Genomic DNA, 21,431 nt, shown 5'->3' on the forward strand with positions numbered 1-21,431 from the left:
ATATCGGTATCTCATACTTCCAAACTCGCTCAAGGGCTGGGCCGAAAAGACGATCTTATCAGAGAATAAAATCGAAACAAAAAACCTCAACACTAACATAGATTGCCAGCCTTCACAACACAAAATGCCGTACGACATTCATCAGTTAAAACAACTAAGCTGCTGCCACCACGCATGCTGAACAAAGATAACAAATATATAAATATATAACAAAGCTAACCTTCAGGCGTGATTTCCTTCCATGGGTTGGGAGGATACATGAAGGCAGCGTTGGTGATCTGATCGTTGATGTCCTCGTCTTCGTTGAAGGGGAAGGTGCCAGAGAGCGACACGTACGTTACCACACCGACGCTCCACATGTCCAGCGATCTGTTGTAGCCTTTGTTGCGTAGCACCTCGGGGGCTGCACCAAACAATTCATTGCCAAATGTCCACCATGACAAAGAACTCGGGAAAAAATAGTATTCAAACAGTGAACAAACTGCACAAAATTACATTATAGTTACAATACCATCATTTTTCATGAAGTTTTTTTTACGAAACTAACCAAGGATGTTAGTTTCGTGCGAGGCTTGACTCAACTACTGTACGAGGCTTGAGGAACATGTTAGTATCAGAGCAAAGTCCTACACCATCAATACATTTCAGTATCCCAGAGTATAATTCTCACCAAGATATGCTGGAGTTCCGACAACGCTCTTGCGGAATGATTTCTCGCCGATGATACGAGCGAATCCAAAGTCTCCAAGTTTCACCTGAGAAAATTACCATTACTTGCAACTTAAAACCATATTCATGTCTGTTAATCAACTGGCCTGAAAACTTGTAACAATAACAACAGAAAAAAATATAACTCAGTACTCACTGCAGTGAGTGACAGAGAGCGCATTTTCTCGTCGACGAAAACGTGAAGTCACGGACGGACAGACGGACGAGCGGACATGACGAGCACAATAGCGCCTCTTTTACCATAAATGAGAAAATGCGCTAAGAAGTTACCGAAAAAATTGGCAACAAAATAATATAAGTGATTAATATGACAGGAACACAAACCATGTAGAGAAATATTGTAAAGAAATCGAGCATTAATTTGCAATGCGACACGATTGTTAGTAAGCACCTGGGGGAAATCCGAGTGATCGGACAGCAGCACGTTCTCGGGCTTGAGATCGCAATGGACGATGTTCTTGCTGTGCAGGTAGCGGAGAGCTGCTAAAATCTGTTATGTAAATCATATCAATTAGAGCTCTCATTAAAATAATTCGCATATAGAAAATCAGGCACAATCAATAAATAATCCAACAAAAATTCATTTTTTTGGGTGTGACATGAGCCTACAAGATATCAATTTTAGAAATGCGTTCAACTTTCCACCTCCCGTTGAAGACATTGATAAACCGAAATATCTCTTACTAATTTTGTTCAGGACGTATTATTATACTACTACTAATTTTGTTCAGAACATTTTTTATTACGTATTACGAATCATTCCTTACACATATTACACCTTGCCTTGGAGATAAAAACAAACATTGATGTAGAATTTATCGATTTGTTCACCTGGAAGATGAGATACTTGGTGACGCGCTCGCTGAGTCTCGCCTTCTCGCTGCTGAGGATGAGCTCGAGCATGTCGCCCTGTAGCTTCTCCATGACCACCAACACCCGGTCTGGTGTCTCGAACATGCGCTCCACGCTCACCACGCTCTGAAATGCAGAGCAGTTAATACACGCTCACCACGCTCTGAAATGCAGAGCAGTTAGTACACGCTCACCACGCTCTGAAATGCAGAGCAGTTAATACATGCTTACCACGCTCTGAAATGCAGAGCAGTTAGTACACGTTCACCACGCTCTGAAATATAGAGCAGTTAATACACGCTCACCACGCTCTGAAATATAGAGCAGTTAATACACGCTCACCACGCTCTGAAATATAGAGCAGTTAATACACGCTCACCACGCTCTGAAATATAGAGAGCAGTTGATACATGTTCACCACGCTCTGAAATGCAGAGCAGTTAAAACACGCTCACCACGCTCTGAAATGCAGAGCAGTTAAAACATGCTCACCACGCTCTGAAATGCACAGCAGTTGATACATGTTCACCACGCTCTGAAATACAGATCAGTTAATACACGCTTACCACGCTCTGAAATGCAGAGCAGTTAGTACACGTTCATCACGCTCTGAAATGCACAGCAGTTGATACATGTTCACCACGCTCTGAAATGCAGAGCAGTTAATACACGCTCACCACGCTCTGTAATGCAGATCAGTTAGTACACGTTCACCACGCTCTGAGATATACATCAATTAATACACGCTCTGAAATGCAGAGCTGTTAGTACATGCTTACCACGCTCTGAAATACACATCAATTAATTAATATGCGGATGCGCCGCAGAAAAACAGCTCTTATCATCGCTTGTTGCGGCGCAAGACAGGTTGCTGATTTTGAACATTGGGAAAAACGCGAAGTTAAGGAAGGACTTTTAAATACTGCGAAAAAATACTCTTTGCAAATACTCGTCGTACGGTACGGTATATCATCGGTCAATACAAGAATTCTTCAACGTTCTCATGGATTTTTTGTGTGATCCTAACAAAAAGCTGCATGGAATTCAGAAATTGAATATTTAAAATCAATTACTATGTCGGTAAATTTAGTAATGCGTACTTAAATACAAAGTACTTAAAAAGTCTTATCCTTGATTAAATAGAAAGTGATCTTCATCGGAAATTTCCAACGAATTTCGTAGTAGGAACCAAACATCACAGTAGAAGAAATCCTGACGTAGATTATTGCATTAGAGCAAATATCCAAACCTAATTCAGAATTGATTAAGAAGCTGGATCTATAAAATAATAAATAATAATTATAATTATTAAAGCATAATAATTATAATAAATAATAAAGCATTAATAAAAGCACAGCGATGGCTGACCTGATGACGAATGCTTTATACTAAATATCAGAGTAGAAGAAATTCAGACGCAGCTTATTGCATCAGAGTAAATATCAAAGCCTAATTCTTAATTGATTGGGAAGATGGATTCATAAAATAATAAACAAAACATAAATAAAAGATGGATCAATAAAATAATAAATAAAGCATTAACAAAAGCCCGGCGAAGGCTGACCTGATGACGGATGCTCTGTAGGATGGCGAGTTCGTTCTTAAGCAATTATAATTATTAAAGCATAATAATAATAATAAATAAAGCATTAACAAAAGTACGACGATGGCTGACCTGGTGACGGATGCTCTGCAGGATGGCGAGTTCGTTCTTAAGCAATTATAATTATTAAAGCATAATAATAATAATAAATAAAGCATTAACAAAAGTACGACGATGGCTGACNTGATTGGCTCCCTGCACATCATATAATAAATCCAATCAGTTGAATTATTATGAAATGATACAGCAAGTAGTGATTGGCTCCCTGCACGTCGAATATATCGTCCAATCAGTTGAATAAATATGATATAATACAGCAGGTAGTGATTAGCTCTCAGCACGTCGAATATGACATCTGATTAGATAATTTAAAAACAACAGATTAGCGTTCAATTTATTTTCATGGTGATAAGAATTCCAATCAGATTCAGGTAGAAAATTGAGGTAGAAATCCAATGAAATAGAAAATTTAGGTATAAATACCAAATTCGGTAGAAATCCAATCAGATTCATGTAAAAAATTGAAATTTCGTACATGACTATCCACCAAATAATTCCCCACAAAACAAAAGAGTTCATAGTTTTTATAATGCTGAAAACAATAGGCGATTTCCGGGCAAGTAGTCGTGAAGTAAAAAATTAGCTCTTCCTTCCTAACACAAATAATTGAATATAAAGAAATTCGCGGCTACTCAGAGCAAATAAAATGTAATTGCAAAACAAACGAGTAATATGACAAATGCGGTTCTCCTAGCGAGCCATGAACCAGATGTAAGTTTTGAAAACCATTCTTGACTAGCGACAAAATATTAAATCCGAACAAAATGAAAACACAGGTTGAAAAAATATAACTCAGTACTCACTGCAGTGAGTGACAGAGAGCGCATTTTCTCGTAGATGAAAACGTTAAGTCACGGACGGACAGACAGATAGACGGACGGACGGACGGACGGACATGACGAGCACAATAGTGCATTTTTTCCATAAATGAGAAAATGCGCTAAAAATAAGACACTAAAGCCTGGTAGAATTATTCTGGAAGCCTCACAGGTCTAGGAGGTGTAAAAAATTTGGAGGTGCAAAAATAAAATGAAAAAAAATTTTTTCAACAAAATGAATAATACAGGTTTAAAAAAAAGTCTTACAGGTTTAGGAGGTGCAGATTCTGAAGGCGAGACCTAAGGTTGAAAAAATAAGACAATTAAGCCATATATAAGACAATTATTCTGGAAGTCTTACAGGTTTAGGAGGTGCAGGTTCTGAAGGCGAGACCTGAGGTTGAAAAAATAAGACAATAAAGCCATATATAAGACAATTATTCTGGAAGTCTTACAGGTTTAGGAGGTGCAGGTTCTGAAGGCGAGACCTGAGCCCCAGCAGGAGACGTGACCACCACCGAGCACACGGGAGGCGCTGCCGGGGAGGGTGCCGGGGCTGCGGAGGGCGCGGCAGAAGCAGCGCCGTTGGACGGGGGCTGTAGTACTTGTATTTCGCTCAATAACAAATAGTACTTGTATGTCGCTCAATAACAAATAGTACTTGTATTTCAATCAGTAACAAATAGTACTTGTATGTCGCTCAATAACAAATAGTACTTGTATGTCGCTCAATAACAAATAGTACTTGTATTTCGCTCAATAACAAATAGCACTTGTATGTCGCTCAAAGAGAAATACAATTGTCTACGGGGCTAGAGAACTAAAAAGACATGCTGGAAAATTTTGCAGGCATCTTTTGGCTAATAGCCAAAAGAAAAAAACAGTATTCGAATGAATACTGTTTCCTTTACTCTGAAACAGTAGGAAAAATGCATATATGGTTGATTGCTTCGCGCATTGAATCTCTTGGCTTAAAGAATATTCAGGGCTCAGCTCCACGAAACCTGAAATTCTTCTCTCAGGTTATGCCAACTATTTTGGAAGTTGATCAAAGGACCCTTGGGAAATTTCACGGCGTGATCAGCAATTATTGATAATAGATTAGGCGAGGCTCATAAATATTCCATCTGCTAAGCAGATTTCAAACAGGTAGACGTATTGGTTACCCAGTAAGACTTTCATTAACATAATGCGTCATAACAACAAGTCAGGCGCATTCCATTAGTTGGGATTATTGTACACGTAGTGTGACTTGCATCTGTATCAACTAGCAATTGCAATGTACGAAGACTCTGTGGAACCAAACGCGGACTGGCAACATGAATATTTTTATTTAAAATTCCTACGAATCATTATCTCAGTTGATCGTCAAGATAATCAGCTACATGACCTCAATTAACGAGTATCTCTCAGTCTAATTTGTCTTAACTTGTGTTGCTTTATTAATTTCTCTAAATCTTCCAGCCATCAACAGATATAGATAAATCAACAAATCAAGCATAATTAACTAAGCGATCCTTGAAATATTTCCTTGATCCTTGAAATAAAAAGGGTGGTGAAGGAAAAATCCTTGATCCCTAAGCGATCCTTGAATATATATTATTTAAAGTGAGACCTACGAAGCAATTGCAACTGACCCGCGCAAGGTAAGCTCCTAATCCATTCCTACGAATCATTATCTCAGTTGATCGTCAAGATAATCAGCTACAAGACCTTAAGTAACGAGTATCTCTCTTAATTATAGTTTCAACTGAGATCTAAGACCTACACAGCAAGTGCAACTAACCCGCGCAAGGTAAGCTCCTAATCCATTTCTACGAATCATTATCTCAGTTGGTCGTCAAGATAATCAGCTACAAGACCTCGAGTAACTCTTAGTTATAATTTCAACCGAGACCTACGGAGCAAATGCGACTGACCCGCGCAAGGTAAGCCCCTAGTCCAGACTCAGGCGGGTTGACCTCTTGCACTCCGCCGTCTCGCAGCCGCGGGTATGATTCCTGACCCACGAAGAAGTCCAGGTTTGTCGTGCGTAACTCGAAACAATGGATCACTCCGTTCTCCGCATCTGTGAAGAGCGTTAGTTAGTTTTATGCTTGATTATTTAATCACTAATTAGGTGCTTCCTTGTAATAAGTTGCTGTCGAGTCGTTCTGGTAGAGCGTGATGGTCTTAGTGTCCAACCGCCAGTAGTGACGTTTGCGCTGTGAAGAAAAACAATTACCATCAGTTGAACCATACATTACATTTGAATAATATTCAACATAAATCTCGTGAATCATGAGATTGAATTGAGTTGCTATTTTATTCTTTTTGTGGGACCAGATAGTGAAACCAGGTGGAACTTTATACCTACATTTCAAAGGAGGAATCTATATTGAATTTCATGTAGCTTCTTTTGATGATCACACAGATCAAAATATAGAAAAGTGAACATATACTAGAAATAAGTAAACGGTCAACCTTCACCTTCATTATCTAATTCAGAAAATTTCGTACAAATAGCGAATTTCATTAAATATTTTCATAGGAAACAACAATGGGTGTTCAAGATGCAATGTTTCAGGGATAATTTTCATTGCAGAACAGATTCAGTACATTCAAATCAGTATTGAATATTTAAAAGAATTTTCAGTTGATTCTCGACATTATCAATAAACACCTTGACTGTTATTATATGTTATATAATGTTATCTGTTGTGATCATCAAAACACTGATAGTGTTTTGATGATTGTGGTCGTGGTGGTGTATCGCACAACCATTCTCACCTCAGGGTTCTTGTTGGTGAAGTGCACCATCCAGCCCTCCTTCACCACCCAGTTCTCACCTCAGGGTTCTTGTTGGTGAAGTGCACCATCCAGCCCTCCTTCACCACCCAGTTCTCACCTCAGGGTTCTTGTTGGTGAAGTGCACCATCCAGCCCTCCTTCACCACCCNGAGAGTGAGTCAGAGAGAGAGTGAGTCAGAGAGAGAGTGAGTCAGAGAGAGAGTGAGTCAGAGAGAGAGTGAGTCAGAGAGAGAGTGAGTCAGAGAGAGAGTGAGTCAGAGAGAGAGTGAGTCAGAGAGAGAGTGAGTCAGAGAGAGAGTGAGTCAGAGAGAGAGTGAGTCAGAGAGAGAGTGAGTCAGAGAGAGAGTGAGTCAGAGAGAGAGTGAGTCAGAGAGAGAGTGAGTCAGAGAGAGAGTGAGTCAGAGAGAGAGTGAGTCAGAGAGAGAGTGAGTCAGAGAGAGAGTGAGTCAGAGAGAGAGTGAGTCAGAGAGAGAGTGAGTCAGAGAGAGAGTGAGTCAGAGAGAGAGTGAGTCAGAGAGAGAGTGAGTCAGAGAGAGAGTGAGTCAGAGAGAGAGTGAGTCAGAGAGAGAGTGAGTCAGAGAGAGAGTGAGTCAGAGAGAGAGTGAGTCAGAGAGAGAGTGAGTCAGAGAGAGAGTGAGTCAGAGAGAGAGTGAGTCAGAGAGAGAGTGAGTCAGAGAGAGAGTGAGTCAGAGAGAGAGTGAGTCAGAGAGAGAGTGAGTCAGAGAGAGAGTGAGTCAGAGAGAGAGTGAGTCAGAGAGAGAGTGAGTCAGAGAGAGAGTGAGTCAGAGAGAGAGTGAGTCAGAGAGAGAGTGAGTCAGAGAGAGAGTGAGTCAGAGAGAGAGTGAGTCAGAGAGAGAGTGAGTCAGAGAGAGAGTGAGTCAGAGAGAGAGTGAGTCAGAGAGAGAGTGAGTCAGAGAGAGAGTGAGTCAGAGAGAGAGTGAGTAAGAGAGAGAGTGAGTAAGAGAGAGAGTGAGTAAGAGAGAGAGTGAGTCAGAGAGAGAGTGGGTCAGAGAGAGTGAGTCAGAGAGAGCGAGTCAGAAAGAACATGTCAGAGAGAGTGAGTCAGAGAGAGTGAGTCAGAGAGAGTGAGCTAGGAAGAGTGAGTCAAAGACAATGAGTCAGAGAGAGTGAGTCAGAAAGATTGAGTCAGAGAGAGTGAGTCAGAAAGATTGAGTCAGAGAGAGTAAGTCAGAGTGAGTCAGAGAAAGTGAGTCAGAACGAGTAAGTCAGAGAGAGTGAGTCATAAAGTGAGAGTCAGAGAGAGAGTATGTGTCAGAGAGAGAGTGAGTCAGAGAGAGAGTGAGTCAGAGAGAGAGAGAGAGAGTGAGTAAGAGAGAGAGAGAGTGAGTCATTAAGAGTGAGTCAGAGAGAGTGATTAAGAGAAAGTGAGTCAGAGAAAGTAAGTCAGAGAGAGCGAGTCAGAAAGAGTGAGTAAAGAGTGAGAATAAAGAGTGAGTCAGAAGTGAGTCAGGAAGACTCACTCGTCTCCGCCAGGATCAGATGGGGCGGGGCGTGGGGGTGCGGGGGAGGGGGGGCAGTCCTCGTCATTGTCGCCGCTGTCGTAGTGGTAGCCGCTGGTGGTGCCCTCACCACCGTCGTCGTCATCACTACCAACCGGCAGCCCAGCTGTGACGATTCAATACTGATTAACGAACTAATATTGATAATACTGAATAACGAACTCAAGACCGATAATATTGAATAACGAACTTCGGACCGATAATACTGAATGAATAACAAACTTAGGACCGATAATATTGAATAACTAATTTTGGACCAATAATATTAAATGAATAACGAACTTAGGACCAATAATACTGAATAACGAACATAATACCAATAATACTTAATACGGTAACGAACTTAGGACCGATAATACTGAATGAAACTAACTTTGAACCGATGATACTGAATGAAGAATTCATGACCCTACGTACAATGTGCAACTTGTATTAAAAAATGTGGCACAAAGTTATCAGAATAAATTGCGACACAGCTATGGCCGCTAGAAAAAATAATGTTTAATTTTGAGCCGTTAGAATGTAGTGTTTCATGGCATCCAGGGACGGCCGTTCACCATCACATCACTTCNCCTCACCCGAGTCGGGAGCCTCGCCCAGGCAGTTGGGTGGGAGTCTCTCACCATCACCATCACACCACATCACCATCACCATCACACCACATCACCTCAACATCACACCACATCACCATCACACCACATGACCATCACACCACATCACCATCACCATCACATCACATCACATCACATCACCATCACACCCCTCACCCGAGTCAGGAGCCTCGCCCAGGCAGTTGGGCGGGAGTCTCTCACCATCACATCACATCACATCACATCACCTCACCATCACACCACCATCACCATCACACCCCTCACCCGAGTCAGGAGCCTCGCCCAGGCAGTTGGGTGGGAGTCTCTCCATGCATTTTCTGTGCGCGTTGTAGCGGCAGTCCTTGCACTGGTAGCCTTGCTTGAACAGACCTGCACCAACACAACTTATTAGCACGGTACGTACAGGTAATGTAGTACATGATAACACCTTATTCTTAGCAGTAAATTACAAGCCAATAATTTAGTACACGATAACAGCATATTAGCACAGTACTAAGAGGTAATGTAGTACACGACAACAGCATATTAGCACAGTACTAATAGGTAATGTAGTACAAGACAACAGCATATTAGCACAGTACTAATAGGTAATGTAGTACATGATAACAACTTATTACCACGGTACAAACAGGTCATCTAGTATATGAGAACACCTTATTCTTAGCAGCAAAGTACCAGCTGCTAATTTAGTACACGAAAACTTATTGGCACAGTACATACAGGTAATCTAGTACACGATAAAGCCTTATTCTTAGCAGCAAGGTACTAGTAAATAATTTAGTACATGAGAGCAACATATTAGCACAGTCAAAGATGATCTTAGTTTAATTAAACCTTACCTTAACAGCCCTGCACGACAACCACAAATTAGCACAGTGAGAACCAGGCATTAATTTACAACAAACAATACCAACAATTAGCTTAGTTCAATAGTACAGACGGTACATTATTCAGGTGCTAGGATTTGTAGCGATCGTGTGTATGGCTCGTTGGTCTTCTTAACGATGTGTATGATGCAAAACATTAATGTTTCTAAGACACCGTATGACCATTGAATCTTGATTATAATTGAAATAACGCATTTCTTAACGACAAGCAAAAAATTTAAAAATGAATACTTGTCTTCAGACTAGGGCATTACATAACGTCAAATTTTAAGCATACTCGTTTATTCAGAATTACCTCAAACAATATAAAAAAAACTTGAGATGATGTTGCTATAAATGTATCTATTTATTTTTAATCAAACTATGTTGAAAGGTGTATCGTGTCTCGTATAGTGAAACAAAAGTTGGCTCTCGCTTCAACGCGATTGAAACTGTACCAAAGATTGAAGTCATTAATACAATACTAATTAGTACTAATTGTACCAATTAGTATTACTAATTAGTACATTAGTACTAATTGTACTAATGTAAAATTAGTAGGTACTAATGTCTTGGTATTACCAACTTTGAAGTATTACGTACTAGTATTAGTATTACTTAGTACTAGCAGTAAAATTAGTATTAATTTGAAGTCATTAGTACAATATTGCTGTATCTTACATGATATTAAATAAAGCTTATACGCTATATAGAGCGTGAATAACTGAGCTGACCTTTAAGAAGTTTCTTGCAGTAGTGGCACACCGTGGGTTTGGTGTACGAGTGAAGACTGAACGTGTGGGGAACCTGGGGGGCGAGGGAACATATTAATGATGTGCACCATTACATTAATGAATGGTTACATTACATTACAGTACATGTGGGGCAAGCGAACATATTAATGATGTGTACCATTACATTAATGAATGGTTACATTACATTACATTACATTACATGACCTGTGGGGCAAGCGAACATATTAATGATGTGCACCATTACATTAATGAATGGTTACATTACATTACATTACATTACATGACCTGTGGGGCAAGCGAACATATTAATGATGTGTACCATTACATTAATGAATGGTTACATTACATTAAATGATGATGATACATACATGAATACATTACATTACATTAATGAAAATTAATGTTTGTTGCATTCGAAACGTCGTTAACAAATAAGAACTACTTCCTGCAACTTGCCTTTTAATCTAACGTCATCTGAAGAAAAAAAAATCCACTCACTGATAATATAAATCAATGAATTCTCTGGTCATCGATCGCACGTGTGTAAACAAGTAAATCCTGCCATCTAATATTAATTTCATTACATTAATGGAGACCAACACGTTAATGATGCACACCATTACATTAATCAAGCCAACACATTAATGATCCGCACCATTACATTAATGGAGACAACACGTTAATTATCTGCACCATTACATTAATCAGCCAACACATTAATGATGTGCACCATTACATTAATCAAGCCAACACATTAATGCTGTGCACCATTACATGTGTGACAGGTCCCGAATTCTGCGGAATATTTTTTTGAGAACATAGTATTGGCTGGACTTGTAAGATCCGACTTCATTATAAGATTAGAGTTTTGATGTTATAAATTACGTTAGAATAAGACAAAGTAAAGCGAGTGTATTTTTTATTTTGAGACAGCGACATTCAAGCTTGTTTAACTGTGATATTATTTTGTTAATTCATAGGATTTAGTTGTTAGCGTCTTGGAACGAGACTGAATGTTATAGCTCCAATGTGCACGTTTATTCCTCTAGGTAGTCATGGACGATGGGGAGCTCGATCACTTTAGAATTAGTTCAGGATTATTCGACTATTAACTTGTGATAAGTTTGCCAAATGATTAAAATTATGATGACTTCATTGTATTGTATTACATTATCTATTTTTCGTGCACTTAGAGAGTTTTAACAGTCTGTTCTGTGCTCCTTAAGGCCCGTTTACACTAGGGGCAACACACGAGAATCAAGTGTCTCAAAGCGCATGCAGAGGCGCTTTGCAGCCTCTGCATGCGCTTCTTGACCGATTGACGAGCTAGCGATTGACAGGTTTCGTAGGGCGGTTAGCAGCCGTACCATTAGGTGCTTATATACGGGGCTATTAGTTGCGTCTACTAGGCTAGGCTACTAAAATTTGTGATGCTCTACGTGTTCAGAGGCAATTAGCTGGTTCATTGCAGGCAGAGCAACTCGAGTTGTTTTGAAGCAGTCTATGCTCTCAGTAGCAGCCCGTCCGTCATACCGACCACAGCTGCGTCGCGCTCTTTCTCGCCCACTGTAGCGCGTACTGCTGTCATGCTCTCGCATGCCTCCACCGTGCACAGTGCACACCCTTACTCGACCACTCAAAACGTCGCACTGACGCGGCCGCAGTGTACCGAAAACACTATACTCGTGTATAGGCTTTCAGACTGCAAAACTGTAGTAGACGCGACTAATAGCTCCGTGTGTAAACACCTATTCGCACCCTCGTAACATAGAGGCTAATAACCTCTTCGCTCGAGTAAATTGTCAGCAGCTTATTGGGGGCTAGTACCCTTCAATAATCTTGCTTTTGAGGCGCAACTACCACCCCATTTTTGTGTTCTCGGCAGTGTATTAGGGCTCGTACCTCTGATCATTGCATTGGTTGTCGGCATCGTGGTGCAGTTCGTGCCTGTACCCTTGCTATCCGCTCATGTAGTTCTCGATAGTTGGTTAGGACTAATCAGCGTTGTATCCCTGAAATTGAGATCCTGTCTCCCGGAAATTTTGTACAATAATAAATTGTGTGCCTTGTACAGTGGAATTTGTGTATCGCCTGAAAATCACCAATATACTACGAAAAGTTACTCGTTTTCATTCCTCTTCTCTCCAACACAAGGGAATTTAGAGCCGGACCAAAGAGCGACTCTTTAGCCCTTGTGTTAAAACCATTACGGAAGTCACCGTCAAGTCGGCACGCTACCCATGATTATTTCGACTTCGCAGCTGTGTCACATGTAATTAACATTTAATTTAAGTTGCAACATGAACATCTACAACGACTTCTAAAAAGCAATATTTATGGGATAAAACAATGATAAGTAAAGATGAGCAGCATTATTTGAAGAACAAACCTTGGCACGACCCAGCTCATTTAATTGAATTTAAAAGCAGAAGTGTATGCAAGGGCTTCATTTCGTTTCAGAACAAGCTGCCTCGCACTCTCAATACAAAATATTTTATCACCAATTAAGTGGAAGTCTGTCTACTAAACAACGTGCGCAAAGAAAGGACCAATCTCGCGAACTCTCTTTCGTAAACATAATAAATGCATCCAACTGTTCAAGCTCCTTTCTCAATATTCCAAACGAAAACAAAATTATCTGCGTAGTATTTGACTAGACCCAAAGTGGAAGCACACCTAGACGCGGCCTTCGAGTTATTAAACATGACATATTAATTAAAAAAAAAAACTATTTGTCGTTTACACGGGACCGTGAATTCTCGCTCGACGCATATGGGTCGGCCGGCGAGCTCTTAAACCTAACAAATTAATAAACTAACAAACTTTAAACAGTTTAATTATTAAATAAAACAATCATCTGAATAACAGCCGACAAAGTAGCGCTCCTTGATGCGGCCGGCGAGCTCTCGCTCGACCAAGTTGGGTTGGCAAGCGTGCTCTTAAACATAACAAATTAATAAACTAACAAACTTCTTGCACTTTACTTAATGAATAAAGCAGTTATCTGAATAACTGCTGACGAAGTAGCGCACCTTGATGCGGCCAGCGAGCTCTCGCTCGACCAAGTTGGGTTGGCAAGCGTGCTCTTAAACAACAAATTAATAAACTAACAAACTTTTAAAACTTTACTTATTAAATAAAACAGTTATCTGAATAACTGCTGACGAAGTAGTGCACCTTGATGCGGCCGGGAAGCTCTAGCTCGACCTTGGGTCGGCAAGCATGCTCTTAAAACAACAAATTAATAAACTAACAAACTTTTAAAACTTTACTTATTAAATAAAACAGTTATCTGAATAACTGCTGAAGAAGAAGCGCACCTTGATGCGGCCGGCGAGCTCTCGCTCGACCCAGATGGGACGGCCGGCGCTGGAGGCGATGCTACCGCGGGGGCTCTTGGGCAGACTGGGTGAAGAGGTCGACTGCGTCTGTGGGTCAATATTCGGGCTAAACCAACACCACAAAGTTGAACTTCTTTAATACCTATAGTTATGAACACTTCTGCTAATGGGGCTGATAACCTGTGTTAATTAATAGACAGCACAAACGTGCACTTCTTTCGTATTTATAGTTATGAACACTTACAACGCACCGCTAATGGGGTTAACAACCTGGGTTAAACAGAGAACACAAACTTGCACTACAATTACAATTGTAAAATTTGGCTAATAATTTATTTACAATTACAATTGACCAGAATTTTGGCCAACAACCAGGGTAAACCAACACCTAGAACATGCATTTTTGTGTTCACAATCGACCACAGATAACAGTATTTTCACGTATCTAAAGAGTCGATAGATACAGTTGCTGAACTATCAACCGTCTTACAGGCCAAATTGAACCACTCACAACGAAAGTATTAGAAAATAGAAGGTAAATACACTATACTCCTATACTATAGGTAATATACACCGGATCGCCTCCATACACATACTTACTCCGACCAGTCCATCATAGGATGCGGATTCTCACGATGCCAATTTAATTGAAGAGCGGTAGATTTTTATCCAAATAAAGTATCTAACATAAATTCACACACTTTTCAGAATTTCAAAACCGCAATTATGAAGACTCCGGATTAAAAACACATTTCCAAGAAATATTGGCTAAGTTGATCATGCAATAAAAATTATCTTTTTAATTAGAATGCCATGCAATTGAAATTAAATACAGGATTTGAAACAGCAGTCAGTAGTTAACAAGATAAAACGTACAAGAGGCGATGAGTGAGGACATAAAATTTGCAGATAACCCACAAAGAAAAGTACAGAAGTATGTGAGGAAGGAAAGAATAGCGGAAATTCTTCATTTCAAGTTATTGATGCAACTAAAACTAATCTACCAACATCATGCAGAGAATTTTTTTCCAGCCTTGGGATGAAGATCAATATAAAAAGTCTTGCTATTAGAAGGATCAGCGTCAATCCGAGCTACAAGATGAATAAAAGTGTCTCAATAAATCCAAAGGAACGTTTTTACACTGATAACGCAAGTCTATGTGGTTGCGATTTCATATTTTGGGTGACAATATTTAAATATGCAAGAAACAACTTTAATTTGAATGGCAAACTATTTGCAAAACAAATTTCCAATCGTATATGGGTTGATGATGTTGCAGAAACTATTCAAAACTCATCGAAGAAACGTTCGTTTTCTCTATTTCAACGTTATTTTGCAAAGAAAATGGCATTACTTGAACAAGCAGTATCTAGTGAAAGTTTTAGCGATATAGGTAGGTAGTAATTTAGCGCTACGGTGTAAAGCAGCCACTGCACGTGAACCCGAAACTAAAAAAAAAATATAACTCAGTAGTACTCACTGCAGTGAGTGACCGAGAGCGCATTTTCTCGTCTGTCCGTCCGTGAAGTCACGGACAGACAGACGGACGGACTGACGGACATGACAAGCACAATGGCGCCTTTTTTCCATAAAAAAAAAAGAATACAGATAAATAAATAATACAATACGTAATCGAACTGGAATAATCATTTCTAAAGAACAACTTGAGAAGCAATACGATGTGCAGGAGTGCATGCAGCAAGTCACAGATACAAGAGACGTACCAGATTATAGTTCCATTTGAGAGATGACTGCGTCAGAGAGACAGAGAAGGCATGATGATAGTAGAACAGGATGAAATGAAATCGTCACAGACAATGACTCTTCTTCAACAATTTCCCGCAGAATAATCTATCATTCCAAAAACCAACGACTATTAGCTCGACCTTATGTGAAATTTCAAATTTGGATGTGAATGTCCTAATAAGCAATGAGTCATCTAATCAGTTTGAAAATACACATCAGAACGGTGTCTCGCAAGTTATTCAGTGTCAACTTTCGCTGGCTACGGCATGCGAGAGCCTTTCAAGGTTCCCACAAAGCAAGTCAATTTGTGCCAATTCGGTTATTCTTGACAACTCAAAGAGAATTGGGCGAGGAGAATTTTCGGTATCGCGGAAAGAAAGCGGAAGAATGTTTCTTATGTTGCGGAAATATGTTTGAGAGAAGTGAAAGCAAGTTTCTGGAAAAAATGACAAAAGAAAGTTTCACGAAGAGGATTAAATTCCAAGCAGAGGAGAAAAGAGAGAAAGTGTCAATAGTAATAGCGGATAAAAACTTCAGAAAGGACGAAGAAAAAAGTTTATTGGCAGTGACGGAAGAAAGTGTACATGGAGGAAGGAGTTACAGTAAGAAGCAGCAGAACAGAAGAGCAGCAGAACTTCTTCTTACAGAAGAAGAGCAGCAGAAAGCCATTGTAATACAGTGAGAGAAGGAGCATCTATTAGAAGAAAAGAAGAAAATTTCAAAAAGATAAACAGAAATATTAAAAATTCCAAGACACGCAAAAATGCGAAGGAAAATTTGTGCAAAGTATGATACTAGATGAAATTGTCTCGCTCCTAGAGGAAAGAGAAATTGATAAGATAAAAATGCGATGGTGATGGATTGGAAATGAATTTAGAAATTGAATAAGAAAGTATCATTAAATATATAATAGAACGGAACACCAAGTGTGCACAGTTAACGACGACGCTTACGATGTTATCAAATAGCCGATGTACATTACAATCATAACTATACAACATTTTAGAAGGCCATTGAAATATTTTCTGTACATTTGATACATACACGATACGTATATATAGATATATACACGACATATTGACAAGGGCCTGAAATTTATTCATCAAATTTACTGATATGCATGACACTGTCACAACGTTACATTACCATTGATACATGACACTTGATCATTATTAATTTATTATTTAATCATTAATTGAGGCAAGACACTTAATCATTATTAATTAATCATTAATTGAGACACGAAACTTGATCATTATTAATTAATCATTAATTGAGACACGACACTTGAGCGTAAAGACGACAGTAAGGAACATGTAGACGACACTTGAGCGTAAAGACGACAGTAAGGAACATGTAGACAAGACATGAACATATATATATATATGCCGCACGAAACTAAACACAAAATCTATGCTACCATCGCATGGTTTATAATTGCAGGCTCGTGCGGTGGCCGAAGTTGAAGTTTTAACAGCGCAACAACTGCGTGCGAGTTCCAGACATAAGCGCTTCACAACTCCTGGTATTGTTTTCAATAAAAACAATTGGACACAAAAACTGGTATTGGACACAAAAACTGGTATTGTTTTTAATACATTTAGTAGTTTTTAATAAAAACACAAAATCTCGTGAAGATCTGACAGACACAAGGAATCATTAATGTTGTATTCAAACTAATAACTGCGAGACTAATCCTTTCATTGAGACGTGAATTAACTTTACGTTGGCTTCTTGTGTGACGAAATACTGAATTTTTTTGTTTAGCGCATGCGAGGCCTGTCAGTATCATTTGCCAGTGTCTTGTTTACATATTCCATTGATCAAACGCAACGCGGAACGAAACTAAATATTTTACATCTGTTTTCAGAGAGATGCATCACGTGCAACTTTTCTGCTTGGAAATGTAGAAAAAGGCATCCGAAAAAAAAATAATAATAATAAATCGCGCTGACGCTCATAAATCCCGCATTTGATAAATACCGACACTGAAAGACTACCTTTAACCTACCACGTCGATAGGCTCAACTGAATTTCAATTAAAAAATTTAAAATTATATGACGCAGGTAAAAAAATTTCTTTACACCGCACGAGTGCAAATAGAACAAACTAAAGACAAATTGATAGCCATATTCAAGTAAAAATCCAGATCATGATCCAGAACCAGAAGTCAATTCATATCACGGAGTTGGAAATATTATCGTGGTATTATATCGGTAACAAATCCTGTAGCAAAAAGAAAAAGATTCGTGCTTTCAAAACAATAATCCACACTTCGCGAATAAATTCACTTCATCTACGTCGACCTCTTCACTTTTCATTACAACTTGTTCAAAATGAAAGTGATAAAGTTTCGCTCTCGTTGACGGTACGAGTTAATTTATACGTAAAAAGTATGTAAGGAGAAGAAGAAAAAGAAAAGAAAGAAGATAAAGAAGATGATAAAGTAACCTCACCCCCAGCGAAGTACGAGGCGAAAAGTACTTAGGAGAAAAGAAAAGAAATAAGATAAAGAAGATGATAAAGTAGCCTCACCCCCAGCGAAGTATGAGGTGAAAAGTACTTAGGAGAAAAGAAAACAAATAAGATAAAGGAGATTATATAGTATCTCGCCCCCAGCGAATCAGCGAAGTATGAGGTGAAAAGTACTTAAAAGAAAAAAAAAAGAAATAAGATAAGGAAGATGATAAAGTAACCTCACCCCCAGCGAAGTATGAGGCGAAAAGTACTTAAGAGAAAAGAAAAGAAATAAGATAAAGGAGATGATAAAGTAATCTCACCCCCAGCGAAGTATGAGGCGAAAAGTACTTAAAAGAAAAAAAAAAGAAATAAGATAAGGAAGATGATAAAGTAGCCTCACCCCCAGCGAAGTAGACTCGCTCGTGTCGAGGCTGGCTGTGGCCGCCACCAGGGATACCATTGAGCCGTCGGGCGACTTGTTCATGCTGTTCTCCACCTGCACGGTGAACACCCACACACATTACACTGTTCGATTACCACCCACTACACGACATCGCGATGAGTTTAGCAGCTAAATTCAAGATCGGTCACTTTTCAAACATAACGCGTTCATGGTGAGTGATGTTGAAGGATAGCGCTAATAATGATCACGGAAATATTTCTTACATTAGCGGTCAAGTAGATTTAAACACTATCTAATTTATATTGCTTTTTTAAATAGTATGATTGATTTGAAATTCGATTACACGGCATTGAAAGTGTAAAAATACACAGTCAATTTATTATTTAGATTTGAATTTATAACCGAGGTTGAATAATGTTCCCATAGTAGACTGAAACTATTAAGAGATGATGCTATAAGAACATCCACGTTTCTTCTAGAACTAGGAATGATCTCCATACTAGATTATCATAATTAAACAATGCTTCGAGGTTTTTCTTTGCATGTGTTTCTATATAACAACGTCTTCGTAAATACCCGTACTCATAAATTGTGGGAATGTCCACATTCTAAAGAAGACTCCCGATAAAAAATAAAATAAAAAATGAAATCGGATTAGATAGTTCAAGTTAATTTCTAGTCTATCAAGGATCTTTATTTCCGCTCACTCGATCAATAGTTTCCATGAGACTAATGATAAGAATGAAATTTACCATCATGCAGTGCACCAACAAAAGACTTCTCTCGGTGCGAGTTTTACCAATAATAACCAACCGGCATCAGTACGATTTTCATTTACAATAATCCACGCACATCAAAATTCTACACAAAAGCCTACACGTATAAGAAAAAGTACAACAAGCTAAATGCTCTGCATTAGCATCCAATATAACGCCGCAAGCGTCAACGGAATACGTAGGCAGACCAAGCCTGTCACGAACACGTCTATAACACGGTCTCCACATGAACTCTACACGATCGTCACACGGTCTCCATACGAGCTCTACAAATTCTCCATACGGTCTCCGCACGACTTCTACACGATCTCCACACGAACTCTACACGATCTCCACACGAACTCTACACGGTCTCCACACGAACCCTACACGATCTCCACACGGTGTCGAACACATTGCAAGTCAGCTACATCTGAACATACGGATGGCGATATCTGATGAACATTTAGATACTGATAAGAAAACCACGTCATCCATGGCCAAATCAAGACAACATTAGAAATACTGCATTTGTTTGACGTAATATGTACATTGAGAGATACCGTGTCGGGCGGGGACGTATATTATAGCTAAAAATAATCCATTAACCCTCTACCGCCTGACATGAGTAACCGGAGCAATATTGTCACAAGCCTACTTCCGAAAAAAAAGATAAGTTGCTAGTGAGCGCAAAATGACTTGTACTGATGGTTGCCGCCACGTACGACAACTTTAAAATGTTCTCTGTTGCGTACAAACGTCCTCAGGTTGCTGCACTTAATATTTTGCGTATAATTTAATTTGAAAGTTGTGTTCCCGGAGAGTGACATACAGCGGTAGAGGGTTAATCATCAGGCAGTAACCTTCTCAATAAGAATAATATATAGGTAACAGGACAATGAGGACATTATTAATAAAAAGCAATATTAGTGTGACGTAACATATGAATTAAGTACCGTAGGGGATACCGTGTCGGACGGGGACGTATATCACTGCTGAAAATAATCCATTAATCATCAAGCAATAATCTTCTCAATAAGAATAATATTTATTTAACAGGACAAAGAGGACATTATTAATAAAAATCAATATTAATACGACGTAAAATATGGAGAAAGTACCTTAGGAGATAGCGTGCCTGGTGGGGGCGGGAAAACGACTTTGGCCGACGACTTTGAATGTCATGACATATTAATAAAAAATCAATATTAAAACGACGTAAAATATGGAAGTACCTTAGGGGATAGCGTGCCTGGTGGGGGCGGGACAGCGAAGGAGGACCGCCGCTGCCTCGCATAGCTGCAGTTGTTGGGGATCTTGAAGGCACAGCGCTTGTGGAAGTTGAGCCAACATCCTGCGTTGGGAAGACGCTTACAGCAAACATAACGAGCTTGAGGTGAATAGAAGTCAATGATACGAGCTAATTAATGATGTGGAGTGTTAATAATGTTTGAGTGAGCGATACGAGCTAATTAATGATGTGCAGGGATACTAATGTTTGAGTGAATTATACCAGTGTTCCGAGATCAATCTAATTAATTACTAATTTTTGCGTGAATTATACGAGCGTTTTCCCGATATCAATCTGATTAATAATGAGGAGGAAACCTGGTCGAAGGTCGATACTATTTTTGTGCATCAAGAACTTAAATTCTGTTAAGTGACACTCAGTGGCACTGGGTTCCTTACGGGACAATTATTGAAGAAGCCAAGCGCTCTCTCTCAACCATGCCAGGTTGTTCTTTACTCACAACATAAACAATCAAGGGCAAGTAACACTGCGTTGAAATCCCACGCTATTCAGTGGACACTTTTTTTGCGGTTCAAGTTAACGACTGAGACATTTAAATCATCTTCAGTTTAAAGTCAAGTTCGTCTGTTGCGATGGAAAGGGGCAGAGATAATGTCAGGTCTTGACAGGAGTACTTGGAATAAAAATGATAAGAGGCACTACTATCTCCTGAGTTATACAGAGCTTAAATGCCAGTAGATTGAATGATGTAGCTAAAATTGTAATTATTTCTAGACAAAGTTTCGAGGAATCATGATCATTTCAACAGAAATTGCAGGGTTGAGAACACACTTTAACTTTTCACTTCCCAGATAGACACGTAGTCCTTA

General features: G+C 39.3%; 1 protein-coding gene across 1 annotated transcript in view; it reads right to left on the reverse strand.

The window, feature by feature from the left end:
* The window catches only part of LOC108675165 (serine/threonine-protein kinase D2), a 55,411-nt gene that overhangs the window by 3,903 nt on the left and 30,077 nt on the right, over positions 1–21,431 (reverse strand). Inside the window, 14 exon segments of the mRNA XM_047879877.1 lie at positions 221–403; positions 671–755; positions 1,121–1,219; positions 1,561–1,707; positions 3,257–3,292; positions 4,518–4,658; positions 5,982–6,266; positions 6,832–6,890; positions 8,343–8,477; positions 9,247–9,351; positions 10,583–10,655; positions 13,924–14,031; positions 18,553–18,648; positions 20,546–20,664. Coding sequence (XP_047735833.1) covers positions 221–403; positions 671–755; positions 1,121–1,219; positions 1,561–1,707; positions 3,257–3,292; positions 4,518–4,658; positions 5,982–6,266; positions 6,832–6,890; positions 8,343–8,477; positions 9,247–9,351; positions 10,583–10,655; positions 13,924–14,031; positions 18,553–18,648; positions 20,546–20,664 — 1,671 coding nt within the window.

The sequence above is a fragment of the Hyalella azteca genome, unplaced genomic scaffold, assembly GCF_000764305.2.
Source record: "Hyalella azteca isolate HAZT.00-mixed unplaced genomic scaffold, Hazt_2.0.2 contig4106, whole genome shotgun sequence".
Lineage (NCBI taxonomy): Eukaryota > Metazoa > Arthropoda > Malacostraca > Amphipoda > Hyalellidae > Hyalella > Hyalella azteca.